The sequence below is a fragment of the Aythya fuligula genome, chromosome 1, assembly GCF_009819795.1.
Source record: "Aythya fuligula isolate bAytFul2 chromosome 1, bAytFul2.pri, whole genome shotgun sequence".
Classification (NCBI taxonomy): domain Eukaryota; kingdom Metazoa; phylum Chordata; class Aves; order Anseriformes; family Anatidae; genus Aythya; species Aythya fuligula.
In genome coordinates this window covers 188,595,686-188,612,067 of record NC_045559.1, presented here as the reverse complement: position 1 = coordinate 188,612,067, position 16,382 = coordinate 188,595,686, and the positions used below count along the sequence as shown (strand labels likewise).

At 37.0% G+C, this 16,382-nt stretch overlaps 1 protein-coding gene across 7 annotated transcripts in view; it reads left to right on the top strand.

Moving 5' to 3' along the window:
• ZMYM2 (zinc finger MYM-type containing 2) overlaps positions 1-16,382 on the top strand; it is an 89,993-nt gene that overhangs the window by 33,855 nt on the left and 39,756 nt on the right. For 6 of the 7 annotated variants that reach the window (XR_004253245.1, XM_032187277.1, XM_032187286.1 and 3 more), the window contains 2 exons: positions 11,957-12,107; positions 12,888-13,003. The exons of the other annotated variant lie outside the window; for it this stretch is intronic. Coding sequence is in view for 5 of the 6 variants with exons in the window: in XM_032187277.1 (XP_032043168.1) it covers positions 11,957-12,107; positions 12,888-13,003 (267 nt within the window). In the remaining variant the exon portion in view is untranslated. The remainder of the gene's footprint in view (positions 1-11,956; positions 12,108-12,887; positions 13,004-16,382) is intronic. 7 annotated transcript variants of the gene reach the window in all.

Genomic DNA, 16,382 nt, shown 5'->3' with positions numbered 1-16,382 from the left:
ATTCAGTTTTGCTACTTTTGGGGTTGGCTGTTCTTGTGTATATGCAATGTGCAAAGAGCAATTCTGGAAACGTGCATATGTAAATAGCGTAACTGAAAACATAACTTAAGCGTTGTTCTTTTGTCACAGCGAAACCAAAAGGGACAGGATAGGTTTCCAAGATACTAAAAACATAGGCATGCCCAGAAGCCATGGCAAGACTTGAAGAAACGTTGAATACTGTCTCTCGAAGAAACAAAAAGGCATGAAATTAACTTTGAACTTGAGACATTCCCACACAACCAGTATAACATGCACTGCATATGGAATTAAGAAATGAACATGGAATTTTGAGAGGTTGAATGATAAATCTGTACTTAACTCTCATTACAGACTGTACTCTATTTGTTTAGATATTTCTGTATTTTGTGTTTAGATATGTACTTGAGAAAGGTATGGGTAGCAAGTTGTATGTGCTAGTTTGATTTGGGGGAGAGGAGCAGTTTGCAGTACCAGGAAATCTTCATAAATAGTAAGTGGATGTTGTACATTATTGTGCGGATCCTTAAGAGAACCTTTCAAATTGAGAAACATGCATTGTTTTGGTGTATTCAGTTCTGATAGCAGTTTGCAGTTTTTATTCAAACAAGTTTTTTGGAAATATTTGGTACTGGGGAACTGTAATAGGCTGTGAGAAGCTTAACTCTAGTGCTCATGGGCATCTAGTTTGGACTGGTGATTAAATGTAATTCATAGCTGGCAGATTTCAAATGTTCCTGGAGTTCTGTGGGTTTTGGGAGTATTTTTGATATTAAGAGAACTATAAAATTAGGAGCTTTTTTAGTGTATGTTGTTGTAGGTGTCAAAGTTGCTCAGGGTACAATTATTTCAGAATAACTAGTTGTCTAGCAAGATTTATTCAGATTTGAACTTGCATTTTCATTAAGGTTTTTGAACTGAACATAATCAAGGAATTCTATTTTTGAAAATAAGTTTAGACTTTGGAAAATGTCACTGGTAAATCATTGGGCAACAATTGGTAAATCACAGGTTGCTTTATTCAGTAGTAACAATGTTTTCTTGGAAATCTTTGATTCAGATCTGGCTGTTAAAGGAGAACTAGTGAAGGAGACAATACGGGAGACTTTACATGCTGAAATAAACACACGGGAGCCAATAATACAGGAAAAGTTGATGTGTCATTTGATTACAACATTGTGTTGTGCAACTGATTACCATGTGTGACATAACAGTTTTAGCAAATGTTTTCTTACAAAAAATTGTAAAATAAATAGGTCTTACTGGTACGAGCTTTGTATTAAGCAGTTTATTTTGTAAATGTCATAAGCTTATCACTATACATTTGTAGTAGTAAGTAATAAATGAAAACTGATTTTTATTACTTGTACCTATCTATATACTTCATCCGTATTTTTTAAATAAATATTACACTGATTTGAACAATTAATTTTCATTAACTTATCATGGACATTTTTTCTTCCTGGAATGAGAAATGAAAATTGTGCACAATAAAAATTACTGTGGCTCTTGGAATGGCCACCGAGCGCAAATAATCCACTGTTGATGAAGGGTTTCTTTCCTCTGCTCTAGACTGCATTGGTGGGAGGCAGGGAAATAAGCAAGTGTTATGGGATATGGGTGTGCATGGGGAGTAGGTCTTCTTCTGAAGTGCCTAAGTCACACTTGAAAGTGATGGATGCACATAGCTTTCTATGGACTATTTTCAGAACCTGCTTTAAAACTGAGACAAATGATCCTGAATATTATGTCCTGTGTTCTGCTTTCCTAATGGTTGTTCGTTCTTATCTACAACTGATACAATTACAGAGCTTAAATTTGTCATAGTAAAAGAAACTTATGAAAGATAAATAGACTAATAAATTGTTAGAATTTAAGAAAAAAATCTACATAGGCGTAGCCTCTGAAGAAAAAAATTAGTTATCCTGATAGTACAACAGCCATTCATCAAGACAGCTAAGTGCAAATGAAGCTCTTAAAAAATGAGAAAATAACATTAAAACCTTCCTCCAAAACCAAAGTCATTGTGACAGTTCAGATAAAAAGATATCAGAAGAAAATTCATACAAGAAGTAGGTATTTTTAAATCTGAAGGTGACTACTACTTCTAGATTGTAAATTCTTTACCTATTGCACTGCAGTTCGAAATCTTCACATCTAAGGGGGCAAGAAGGACTTGAAGAATGATGCTGAATAAAAGAAGTAAAGAAAACACAACTCTAGAGGTGAATTAGGTAGTCATGTCTTTGTCACATACCATATTGCCTATGTAATTTTGGAAATCCTAGAATATTTTGATTTCTTTGTGTAGGCATCTCATAATTAAAATGAGAATTTACACATAAAAAACCAGTATATATGCAACAAATTGAAAGAAACCCCATGTATGCCTGCCATGAAGATATTATCCAAAGCAGCTACAACCATCATTTCAAAGTTTTTGCTCCACTTAATATTGGATATTTTCCATATCCACAAAACTAGCCGATTTCCTTTTCAAGGCAGTTACGATGTTTATTGTACCCTGGTTGGGTACAATGAGCTGGGTACATTCCTGACAACCTTGTTTGAAGGATCAAGTGAATGTGACTTGACTTGTGCTACCAGCCATAAGTTTTAATTTTCAGCTCTTCAACTAAGATAAGGCTGAGTCTGGTTGTGTCTTCTTCTATAGATAAGTCTTTGAACTGTTTTGCCTACTGGCCTGATCAGTCCACAGTTTTCTTGATTCTGGCATGAAACGTGTTTGACACTTTACTAGTTGAATTTTTTTTTTTATGCTTCACCTTTTTTGTCTTTTTTGATTCCTCAACAAAATAATTGCTAGAATGTCCTTGACCTTGATTCCTTCGGGTTCTTCTTAAAAGCAATGGTCTTCATGTGCCGTCAAAAAAGAAACGGCTAGAGCTCCTTCCCCTTAATGATTTCTTAATAGTTTTGGAATGAAGTTGAATACCAGGTGAATGCAAACCAAATGGGTATTTTCCTGGTTGGAGAGGATGCTGCAGTGTCTTTTCATCTAGTGTTAATTTTCCTTCTGCACTTAAAAAAAAAAAAAAAAAAAAAAAAGTGGTGGCATCACTGTCCCTGGGGGTGTTCAAGGAAAGGTTGGACGTCGTGCCTGGGGACATGGTTTAGTGGGTGATGTTGGTGGTAGGGGGATGGTTGGACCAGATGATCTTGGAGGTTTCTTCCAACTTTAATAATTCTGTGATTCTAATTATTCTATGAAAAAGGCCATTTGGTTGTATTCCTTGATTAGATGAAGACTCCTTGAATGTCCTTCAAGACTAACAAGGCTATGCCATCCCTACAAACTCTTTGCTCACAGACAGGCAATAGAAAAAGCCCAACATAGGCAGCTGTGACTCAAATGTGATGTTTCACATTCTACTCCTTGCTTAGCAATTTCTTTTGTGAAATTGCGTTTTTGCCTGGGTGCAGAGGTTTAGGAACCTTTGTTGTATACAATGACATGCATGTGAGTTCTGCAATTTAGGGTTACTATTTATAGAGCTTGGATTTACTCTCACAAGAAGTATCTTATCTACTAGTATAAATTCATACAGAATGCTGTGCTAGAATGTCTTATTGCATGATGCTTCAGTGGAAGTGTTCAGGGTTTTTAACTTATCCCATGCAGTGTCTGTTCTTTCCCTGTGCTCTTGTTATTAAGATGAATCTGTCCTATTTTCTTGTTTTTTTGGTAGTACAATTAGCTATGAAATCTCCTGCTTCCTGCAGTAGTTACTGCTTTTTAAACTCTTTGCAAGTGTCTGTGTTTCAATAAACACAGCTGATAAAAGCAGTAACTGTGAGGTCTGAGCAGCCTCTTTAAAAAAAAAAAAAAAAAAAAAAAGTCAGTATTTCTAATATTTCAATTTAAATTTTTATTTCTGGTCTCTCCAAAGAGACAGTGTTGAGGTTTCAGCCAGTTCAACTGAACTGTGATTTGATAACAGAACTTCTTCCTCATGTAGTAAACTACTGCTGTCTTACTTCACGTACTATGTCTTAGTACCAGACTAAGACAGTCCACTTCCTTTCATTCTTGATCTGTATGGGGTGAGGTTTCTCTTTGAAGCCTCTTAATATTTATACCTCCAGTTTCTCGTGTCTCAGATGCAAACCAAATCCCTCTAGAAATAAGTAAATCTTATTTACTTGAGTTTCTGGAACCATTTATTTTACCATTTCTGCTTTTTTTTTTTTTTTCCCCCACATGTAGAACCTGTTGCTCTCCAATTAAAAAAATAAACAAACCCTTACAACTATATAACCAGGCTACTGAAGCACCAGAGTTGTTAGTAGTAACTGTTAGGGATATTCCCATTCTGTCTCACTCCTATTTTAGTAGATAGAATGAGGTAGGTTCATCAGAAATGTTAAAACAGCCATGTACTTCTGAAGAAAAATACTTAAGGCATAATTGTGATGTGTAATCTGTATGGGAGCACAGGAAGTGGTTATGAAGAGGAAGCAAGGAGGGGATATGAGTAGGTATTGGAGTTGACATAGATATAACCACGTCAGTGCACTGCTGCACCTCGAATGATTGGAGGTAGAGGGGAAAAAAGAAAAGGCAAAATAAACATGAAACGGAAGGAAAAGGTTTCATATAGTTAGAGTAACCTTTATGAGGTAAGGGAAGAAGGGATTCTTAATCTCTTCCTTCCTTAAATTCATGAAGATAAATGTCTGGGGAGTGGGAATGAAACTGGCAAGAAGAGGGAGCACTGGAAGTTGGAGATGCCAGAGGAAAGTTAGTGGACGTGTTAATGATTTGGTTGTTTGTGTAGTTCAGCTGAAACACCAATTACTTGGTGTTCAAGAACCACAAAAGCAGCTATTAAGAGCCTTTGCTCTTAAGACATGGGCAAATGCTTTTGACGCGTTACTAATCTTAACCTTAAGTTGGAGCAGGGAAGAGTTTATTCTTCGGGTTAGAGACGGTATGGGTGTGGTATTTCAGAAGGCTCAATAAATAATACGGTTTCTTCTTTCTTTGCTGTTACAGATTCTGCTGACATCTGGTTCTTTTCTTAGACGTGTGTTGCTTCTGGATCCATCTGGACCATCCTTCTTTCAAATAAATCTGAAGCAGTTTAGCTGCTGCTTGCTTGATTGCCTTTCTAGTGCATCTCCGTTATTGTAGAATTCCATGTAGTGAATACCTCTGCTTTTCTACTTCCAGAAATTTTCCATTTTCTTTCTCATTTACCTTTCTGTTTGAACACAGGTTGTCTGTGTGTCTGTCAGTGAATATTTTCTGGAAGTTTTTCCTATTTTTATCTTATTTCTAATTCTAAACTGTTACTCTGTAAAGATAGTGGAGAGAAGCTTTTGCCTGGATTGAGAAGTATGTACAGGTCTCTTATGTGGACTGTATAAGTTGAATTGCAAGGGACTTCCTCCAGCTGTAAACAGATCTTTGGGCTGCTGTATAGCATTGTAGCAATCAGCTGGTCTCATGTTCTTAATCAACTGGTCTTTGCATGGGAGAGATTGTAGCAAGAATGCTCTTAGGCTGCAGATGTGTCCTTCGTCCTTTTGAAGGAATGTGAAAGAGGCCATACTGCTCTTCTCAGTGGCGAATAAAAGCTAGTAATGCAGGTGCCTAGATCTTAGGCACTAATAGCTTTATTAAGATATTCCTGCAACTGGAAGGTTCAAGAAAGGAGACCGTAATAAGTTCTAGTTTGCAAACAGAAGTGAACATTATTTCTGAAGTACCATGGATTTGTAGTATTGGTCTGATACTTGTTTTTGGGCTTGATCTTTATTCTTAGTTATGGTATGTACAAGAAGAGCGCCAAACTTCAGCTTTCATCATACCTTCAGTCGACACCTTTGCTAATAATGACATGAGCAAATTCCTCAGAAAGCCTCCAAATGAATTTCCTCTTATTTCTAGGAATTTGGATTTCTGTTGCCACAGTACCATTATTTCTGGAATATATCTAATTCTACTGTTTTGTCTTGTGTCTTGATAGCCATTTTTGTAGTTGGCAGTTGGAGTTTAATACTATCCTAGCAGACAGAATGAAGACTTGAAATGTATGCTGAATTAATGACTCCTAAGAATTGAAGTATTTTATCGTATTTCTATTGTTAGTTACTTACCATGAGAAGTAGACCTGATTTATAGGATTAAGCCTGTTATAGGGTTTAAAAATGTCACGAAAGAGTGAGTGATTTTGGAATCAAGTGGAAGAAGACAAGAATGTTCAGGCTTCCACTTCTGCTTTGGACTTCATGCTTTGGAAGAAGTCAAATATGAATGTGTTCTAACTAAAATTAGGTCATCTCAGTGCAGAATCTAGGAGGAGGAGTAAGGGAAATGTAGTCAGACATTAAGCTTCCCCTCATCAGAGGGTATTATGCTGTTGTTTTCTATAAATTTTGCCTGTAGATTAACTTTTTTTTTTTGGTATTAGTAACCTAATTGGTGCTATTTCTGCTATAGTGATAGCTATTCCAGCTATCACTGGAACAGGCTCCCCAGGGAAGTGGTCACTGCACCGAGCCTGTCTGAATTTAAGAAGAGATTGGACTGTGCACTTAGTCACATGGTCTGAACTTTTGTGTAGACCTGCGCGGTGTCAAGAGTTGGACTTGATGATCCTTAAGGGTCCCTTCCAACTCAGGATATTCTATGATTCTATGATTCTTTCTTTAAATTTTCTTAAAATTGCAGGCCATAAATGTACTCATAGTGTCATAGGACTCTGCAAAATCTCTTAGGGATAGGTTGGAGATAAAGGATTTTGAATTTTCAAGAAGAGGTGTATAGAAGGAAAATGTTGGATATTTTCTCTTGCTAGTTGGTTCCGAGCTCATTCCATCTTTGAAGCTCTGGAACTGAAGCAGAGACTAGTTTAAAATGTGCATGCTTTTGTCTGTAATCGTTCTTGTCTACTCCTGAAGTATCATGGAGAGTACAAGTATCGTGGAGAGTGCAAGTCAGTCTTTCATCTGGAATGGAAGTGTGACTGCCGAACAAGCATCTATGGAAAAAAGATTTGGGTGTCCATATGGATGACAAGATGAACAGGAGTTAGCAGTGTGCCCTTGCAGCAAAGATGTCTAAGTTGGAGGGCACCTCTAGTTGTGTCCACTGCCCTGCTCAATCAGGCCACTTGGAGCCAGCTTGTCAAAGACCATATCCATTTGGGATTTCAGTATCTTGAAGGATGAAGACTCCACAAGCCTCTCTAGACAACGTGGTGCTGTATTAGCAAGAGGGTAGTCATCAGGTCAAGGGAGAGGAAGGTTTTTTTCCTTCTGTTCTGTACTCCAGAAACTGATGGTGGAGCAAGATATGCAGTTTTGGATCAACCTAGATGAAAAAGATTGACAGAATAAAGTAAGTCTGGTGGAGAGCTACCAAGATGTTTCGGAAGACAGAAGCACATGGCATGGGAGGACAGGCTTGGGTAAGATTAGTTTGGTTAGCCTTGGGAGGCTAAAGGGAGATCTAGGGGATTATATGGAGGTTGGAGTTGGAATGTTCATGGAAGTGCGTAGTGGAAGGTTGAAAAGCAACAGCCACAATTTGAAAACGCAAAGGATTTGATTACATGCAAGTTTAGTTTTTTTTTAATTTTTAATTTTATTTTTTAAATTTGTGGCAGTGGTGAAATACTCAGAGGTTGTCCAGAGAGGTTTTGGAATGCCCATCCTTGGACATACTCAAATTTGACAAGAACTGGGCAGCCAGCTCTGGGGACTCCATCTGGAGATGGAGGTTGGACTTGACCTTTGGAGGACCGTTCATGATGCTGTGTTTCTGGAATGAAGCAATGATGTTTAAAATAAAATCATGAAGTCTTGTATTTTGTGTTTCCTTCCCTCTTAGTCAATAATGAAGATTTTGGTATTCCTTGTTTCATTTTTCTTTCTACCAGTAAAGTTTTTTTGTCTCATGACTATGATACATTAACAGCATTGACACAGCTTTACATTTTTCTTCATTTCCTTTTTTCTGAACACATTTTTCCTTATGAAGAGTTAAAATATTCAAGTTGAACTAAAAAGAAAAATCTTACGTAGTAAGAGAATGAAAACAACTACTGGTTCAGAGCAGGAATTGCAATGCCTGCAGTGTATGTAGGTGGGCATACAGGGAACAGTAAGAACAGGATGGGTGTATTTATGATATTTTGTCCTAAATGTTGTTGTTTTTTTTTACTTCTGATTTTAGATCGAGGGATCACTTAAAACTTGAATAACTTTCCATTCACTTTTTAAAATGAATCTGAGTGCTTCTGCAGTTAACACACGTACAGTGTTAACATCCATGACGCTCTTCAGTAAGAAGTTCTGCTGACCTTTTTAGGTGAAGAACAACCTCCTTCTGTTTGTGTTACTATTGTTCTGTTGAGCTTCATATGACTTCCTGTAGTTCTCATCTTGGACAAGACAGCAGCTGAGTCGTAGTGACCCTCATACCATTCTTGGTTCTGTGGATCTGTCGTTACCATAATTTGTCTTGCATCCAGGCCATAAATCCATGCCTCGTGATTGCTCTTCTACCCAAGATGTTAATGTAGTTCTACTTAGTTTCCATGAAGCTTCTGTTTGCTTTAGTCCAGCTTCAAGAATACTTCCAGAGAAAGGATTCTCAAATTTTACTTTTTCTATGGGTTAAAATTAATACTACAAATTCTTAGAGATGGAAGACAGCCTATGTCTGTCAGATGATGACAGGATGAGGGGGAATGGTTTTAAACCAAAAGAGGGGAGATTTAGATTAGAGGATAGGAAGAATTCTTCACTCAGAGGTTAGTAAGGCACTGGCGCAGGTTGCTCAGAGAAGCTGTGGATGCCCCATCCCTGGAGGTGTTCAAGACCAAGTTAGATGAGGCTCTGAGCAACCTGGTCTGGTGGGAGGTGTCCCTGCCCATGGCAGGGGGGCTGGAACTGGGTGATCTTTGAGGTCCCTTCTAACCCAAGCCATTCTGTGATTCTATTGAGATGAATGTGAGAGTACAAAACTGTGGGGAGAGTCTCATCTTGACTTTTCACACTTGAGAACAGGAGAAAATTCTTGTTTTGCATTATGGCTGTCTAAAAACATGGGACAATACAAGGATGCCTGTTGATACTGTCAATGGGGAAAGCCTATCTGTTGGACTACTAAAAAAAAAAAAAGTGCAATGCAGCTGTATAATGGTGATTGATTAGTACTTTCGGGTATTTTATCATTGCTTTAATTTCTTTTATAGCAGTGTTGTACTTTTTAGTTTTTGAATGGTTTTAGTATTCAAATTTAGAAGTTTGAGGAATGCTGAAAAGAATACACCGAAAGTTCAGCTTGAAGGACACGATGACGAGTCCTTGGGAGCGATAAATTTGAAGAGGTTTGGAGCCTTTTAAGTTTTATTTTTTCCTTAACAGCTGTCCCCCCTTCACTCCTGTAACAACGTATGTTGAAGTTGCTAGTAATACAGAAATGCTTAAATTCTCTTAAGTGCTGTAACAATAATCGTGAGAGAATCTTCTGCATCCTTGATTTTTTCTTTTGGTGAAACTCATGGTCTTTGTACTGCTAGCGTAGTTTAAAGTTCAATGGATACTCAGCAGATACAAAAAAAAAAAAAAAGTTAAAAAAAAAACAAAAACAAAACAACCCTGCCTTTCTAATTTTGGAATATTTATAAGCAAATTGATACTTCGGATCTAGATTTGGTAGCTTTAACAGATAGTAAAATAGACTTAAAAGCAACAAGCATCTGAAAGATCTAGTGTCAAATCAGTAAACAACTCCAGTATTACAAGGATGTTTGAAATGCAGAAATAATGGACGGGGTAGTGCACTGTACTTCATGTGCATGAGCCTTCCTTGATACCAGTTAAATTCTGATGTATTGAGATGTTGGTTAGCAAATGCTTTTTCAACTTCCAAGGGGTTTTGTCCAAACATGAAGTACTTTGATACAGTGAATTGTGTCCAGTTGCACTCTGTTCAGCTTACTATAAATTCTTTTATAATATATTATATTTTCATCTTGATATAAAGTTGTTATGGCTTTGATTTTTATTTCAGACCAAGAACTTGTGAGAGCTCCACCTGCCTGTACGTTGTTTTTTGATCATATTCCTTGATGCTCTTCGTTAAGCTATGTCAGCATATTTGTACCAGTGCTTCTAGATTTATATTTCGTTTTGTTCTAGAGGTACCAAGGCTATATGTGTGTGCAGATTTTTTGACAGTTGTTGTTCATTGAACTTTTTTCAAGAGAAGTCTTATATAAAGTGTGATCTCCTATATACATGGTATAACTTGAAGGATTCTCAATTTTCTACTTTTGTCTTCTCAGCATGCCAGAGGAGATGAGTGAATATTGGTGGAATAGCTGCAGCTCATAGAACAGTACAATGGTTGCATTTAGTGCATTTAGCTCTTGGTACCTAGTGTGATTTTTTCCAATATTGTGGCTCATTAGGAGGATTGATTAGCAGGTACTGGGGAACATTTTTAAAGAAAAAAAAAATGGGAAAGAAGGATCCTGGACCCATATAAAATATTTTTCTCTAGGTAGAAGCTTGCTAGCTTGGCACAGATTCCTTTTTGGAAGAAATACACAGCAAAGATTTCATCAAAGTGTTGTGCAAATTTTGAAGTTGTTGAGGTATCTTGAAAATTTGCTAGTCTGTGCAAGATGCTACACCCAATCTGTGGCATAAGCTTGTATGTTTACATGTATGCATTTTTAATATAGGGAAGATGTCATCTTATGCTACCCTAAGTGTCTTCTGTGTTTGTGAGACTGGATTTAGCTAGTTCTCAAATGTGTAGAGGTGGGAAGACTAAAGATAGCCACTTAAGCTTCTGTTACTTCAATCAAGGTGGAGCAGATGTGAAAGATTCTTTGCATTTCTTTTCCCCTTAAACCTTGAAAAAGAGGAGAGGCAATGCCAAAATCATTCCTGAACAGAAGGCAGGAAGAAATCTTTCATGCCAAAGAGTCAGAAGGGTATTTTCTAATACCCAATAAGAAGAGATTGTCTGATCTGAGACTCGTGATTGTTCAAATTTGAGAATTATTGTGATTGCTATCAAAGCCTTTATAAATTTCCGTGGCCAGGGAGGATGTTTCGATATTTTTACTGAAACTGGCTTTATGGTGTATGGGCTACATACTTCACTGTTAGGTAAATAATAGATGTGGCAGGTCAAAACTACTAATTTTTGTCTACTCACTTTGTCACTGGTATTTCTGCTCAGTGCAACTTCTCCATGCTTTTTATATAACAATTCTGTTTTGTGGGACACTGTTGACTGACTGACTGCTGTGTTGAGAGATGTCAGAACTGAGTCTGTTTTCAGGTTAATGGGAGTCATGGTTCCTTACAGGGTCAAATGAGGAGTATAGGAACTCTGCAGTGTATTTCGCCTGCCTGGTAGACTAGAACTAGAAGACTGCAGAAGCTAGAGAAGTTCTCCAAATAGTGCTGTTACCAAGAAACTGCTGCAACTAACTCATACGTGATAACATTAAGGATGTTATTTGGGGGAGAGTGCAACTTTGTTTCTTCCAAGTTTAGCACCATTATTTATCCTTCCTCATGCCAAACTCCCATTTCTTGTCATAAAACCATTGTCCATATAACCATGAAGGAGAGAGAAACAACATCATTTCAAGCCCTCCAACTCAGCAGAACTTGTCATATACTCTTATCACAGTTTGTAGGTGGTGGGTAGTTTTAAAATATTTATTTATTTTTGGTTTTACACAGAAATGTAGTTTTAGCCAGGTCCCAGGAGGGAGAAACAAGTGCTGACTACACTTGAGAAAATGACAGTATAGGAAGGTTCTGATGGGGGAGAGAACTGCAGAAATAAATAAGTTTCTGTTTGTTATACTCTAATTTAAAAACAAAAGCCGAACATGGTTTTAACTAATGCATTGTTTTGCTTTGTTTTATGTTTTAGAAATATGGCAAATTAACATCTTGTACTGGCTGCAGAGCTCAGTGCAGGTTTTTTGACATGACTCAGTGCATAGGACCTAATGGATATATGGAGCCATACTGCTCAACTGCATGCATGAACACACAAAAATCAAAATATCCAAAATCACAAAGTAAGTGACAAGGATGTTGGATTTTCGTCACTGATAAGAGTAGACCTGATTTTTTTTTTCCAAGATTGAACAGTGGGGGTGGGTTAACTTGTTTTAGAATGAATCTCTGCAGAGTTTTAGAGTCTTAATAGGTTTTTAAATGTAGATTTCGAAAAGATTATCGTATATTGAACATTAGTAGATGGATCCATGAGGGGTCATTTTCCCCACGAGTATTTTTGCTTGATTTCTGAAACAGTTCATCTGTCTTAAGGTCTCCGGAGGGGGGAAAAAAATGTTGCAACATAAAGTGCTCTCTGCCACAGAATGGCAATGCAACTTCCACACACGTGAAATAATATTTTATTGTCTTTGTGCCACCCCATTTTATCTCCTCAAACAATAATTGATAATTTTTTTCTTTTGCAGAAGGACAGAGGTAGTTATACTGTATAGAAACATTCTCTAGGTAAACTGTTTAATCTGGGTGAAAGGAATGAGTAAATCAATTCAAAACTTATGTTCTTCAGTATGCAAAGCAGACATAGATCTTAATTCATCAAACTTAAGATGAAAATGCTCTACTGAACGTTGTAGAAGTTGCTGTTTCACATGCAGTGCTTAGCTTTAATGACAGAATTAAAAAAAAAAAAAAATTCTTTTGTTTTATGTGACTTACTGAAGCTGGCTGGAAAACAGAAAAATTTTAGCTTTTTACATTGAAAAGCTGACCTGTAACCCAGTATTTTTTGTGTTACTATTTTATACTTATTTTATTTGTAAACTACGTTTTTCTTTTAGGTATGGAAATTATTTGCCACTTTTGTAAACGAAACTCTTTACCTCAGTATCAAGCCACAATGCCTGATGGAAAACTGTACAACTTTTGCAGTTCCAGTTGTGTAGCTAAATTTCAGGTTAGCTGTTGTGTTAAATATTTTCCTCCCTAAATATCTGTGTACCTGTCTTTGTGTTAAATATTTGCGTATTAAGCAAGCTTGCTTTTACGTATGTGCTTATGACTTACGATTAACATAGCAGATGCTTCTGGCTCGTAACCATTTCTTTAGAAAGTGCTGTTTCATAATAATAACACTAGTTACTATCTTAAACTTACAGGATAATAATAACCCATTTCTCCTTGATGGTGTAAGTGAACCCAAAGCAATACCACTACTCATCTTATTTTTCCCATGCCAGCCTCAATACGGAGATGAGTTTTGCTGCTGTGCATTGATAACCATCAATTTTCATCTCTTTTATGCTAAATACAGTAACAACATTCTCATGTTGGATATTGTGCTGAAAAAGGTTTGTGACATGGGGAATAGTGACTCTCTGAAATGGAAAATTATATTCTAAGTCATTACAACTTTTATGGATGAAACCAGCTGTTTAAATTACGTCCAGAAATTGGATTGTTGCAAGCCTTATGGTAGGCATGCTGTAAGAGGCTGATACGCTTTTTAAAAATGTCATCTTTTTAATATGACTTAGTTAAAGCATTTGCAAAATGAGTTGTAGCGATTAATGTGTAGATGATCAAAGAATGTTTCAAATACAGTGTTTCAATTTGTGTATGTAAAAAGAGCTTCCCCAAATGTGTGCTGTTTGATTGATAATTGTTCAACACCATGTGAGGAAACAGTTACACCCATGTAGGGTTAACCCATTTGTCATGAAACTTTTAAGTTTACTGGAAAGCAAGTCAGTCTCTTAATTGCTTCCTTAACATTCCCTGGATGGGACCTCCAACATGTTGCCCTGTTCTTGTGCTTTCGTCCTAACCAACTTAGTAGATGTCTGTCAGTGCGATCTAAATGGAACTGATTAACAAAATAGATGTGGATTGTTAGTAGGTAATGACAAATCTGTTGGACTTCTTGCAAACTCATTCAGCATCTACTTCATTCTACGTGGTCTTACAATTGATTGCAGCCCCAAGAGTGCTCAAAATGAAAACTATGCTATTTGAGGCAGAAAAATAAAGGTAGTGAATGACAAGTACAACCTGGGCCTTCTTGGATTTGCAGATAAATCAATATTTAGCAACACTGTTGAATATAACAGCAGATCAGTGATGCCTTTGTGGGTTCTTGGTCTTATTGAGACCTGGCTAATACTTTTTTTTATAGTTTCAGTAAGATGTGGAAGTCTCTCCTCAAAGTTGTAGCGTACAATCCGTGAGTCCTCAGCAGCACCAAGTACAGCTAGGTGGTCGCTTGGCTAATCTTCTCTATTCGATTCTGATTTTTGATGGTTTTCATGTGTTCACTGTCTAGAAGAATAAAATTATATTCACCATTAGATAAAAGTTGGTAATATAAGAACTGCTGCTTCTGTTTGTTTAGTATTTAGATGGAGAGGACAGTATACTGCAACATGTGCTTTGGACTCTGTGTTCCCGTGGGGGGGGGGCTTATACCTGAGTGACACATAGGAACTGGACCTAAATTGAGATCACAATTTATTCCATTTAGTCACATTGGAATGCTTTCTGCAATGATCTTTTTGAAAAAAGGAAAACAAAACAAAACAACAGCAACAACAAAAACTGCTTTATCATGATTCTCCACGTTTTTCACTTTTTACTAATGAAGATATTTTTTCTTGTACTTTTTCTGGCATTGTATTCATCCCTTTCTCTTACTGTGCCTGTTTTTCCTGTACTTTTTTCTTTGTTAGAAGTTGCCTTTCTCACAGCGGAATAATTGCTGTTCAAGCTCTGTGTCTCCCTTCTGCAAAAGCTTCCTTTTGGTTTACAGATGGGTTGGAATGTTTAAATGCCTAATTTGGTTACAGTGTTTTAGGGTTGGTTGTTGTTTTACCTTATGTATAACCTTATGTTTATAGATAATTGTTGCTTTAATCTATTCAAACGCTTGAGAGATTCAGCAGAGTTACTTGTTGTGCAACTTATATCTATATCTGTATTCCTCGTTGTGCAAACAACTTGCAAGAGCATTCATCCCTGTAATAAAGAGGGTAAAAAAGGGAAAATAGCCTGGCCAATGTGATTGCTGTTTGGTAGTTGGTATTAGAGCAGTGGGACTTTATCTTGTCTTCTTTCATGCTCATGTTGGAAGATGTTATTGGAGATTCAAGTACAGAACTGCTCCAAAACTGTATTGTTTAAATCCAGTTTTGCTGTCAGTAACTTTACTGGGTCAGTTGAAGATCTTGTGCTGAACTTGTCTCTTAAGGAAAAATAAAACTGCTAATTTATTTCTTGTGAACATGGAGGCTGTGGTACAAGTGTCTTACCCAAGTTAGCAAAAGTACAAGTATAAATGTCTTAAAACGCAAGCTATCTTGCCAAACCACAAGTCTATACAAAGTTCTCAGAATACTATTGTTAAAGCTTTTATTTTTCAATTTATGGATATATCTGAAGAGTTTCAGAACCAGTATGTGTAAGAATTAAAAGTACGTTTTTTATCAGGTTACTCTCTGTTTTTCCATGATTGTGTTGATCTCTCCCTTACCATCATTATGATGTCTGTAAGTGTTCTTTCTCAGATTCCTTACATCTCTGTCTCACTCTCTGTCTCTCTGAAATGGGAAGCATGTGGGAGATGCTTGGCATGCTTTTTAGAGAAATAATGTTTCAGATCTGATCATAATAACAAATATTTGAGGGTTCCGTGTGGTGGTTGAAGTTCTGTATGTGTGAGGGCAAGGGGAGTGTGTAGTTCCCTCCCTATTTAATTTATTGCCCCTAACTTTCCCCGTGGCACAGTTTATATGATGCCATATGGGTGTCTATACAGTCCATATGGGTGCCTGCCTCATATATATTTGCTTCTTCTTCATATTAACAAAGAACAATTTAATTCTTACAAAATTCTTTTTCCTGAACTAGTAAAAGAAAAACGTTTGGCTGCCTATTACACCTTTACACACAGAAATGTTTCCACAATTTGATTTTGTATTGCTATGAGCAAGGATACCACCTCTGTCACTTATTGCTGCAGGTAATGACAGGGGCAGGCCAGAATCTGTGCTTCTACACTGGTCTGCTCAGAAGACTTCGGAGCTGTGCCTGTCTATCGTTCAGCTGTAATTTGACAGCTTAGAGCAGTTTGTGGTGGTTGCATTGAAGCCTGAAAACGGCTTTATAATGATATTTAATCTTGCTTGGCACTTTCCATGCTCTTGTTGTTCAGGCTCAAGAAAAGCCAAATTAAAGATAACTATTTGGGGATTGAATTTAAGATTCCATTTAAGGATGTATGTGCATATGTGCACATACGCGCACACATGATCTCAAATATATCTTTAGTAAAGCATAACATC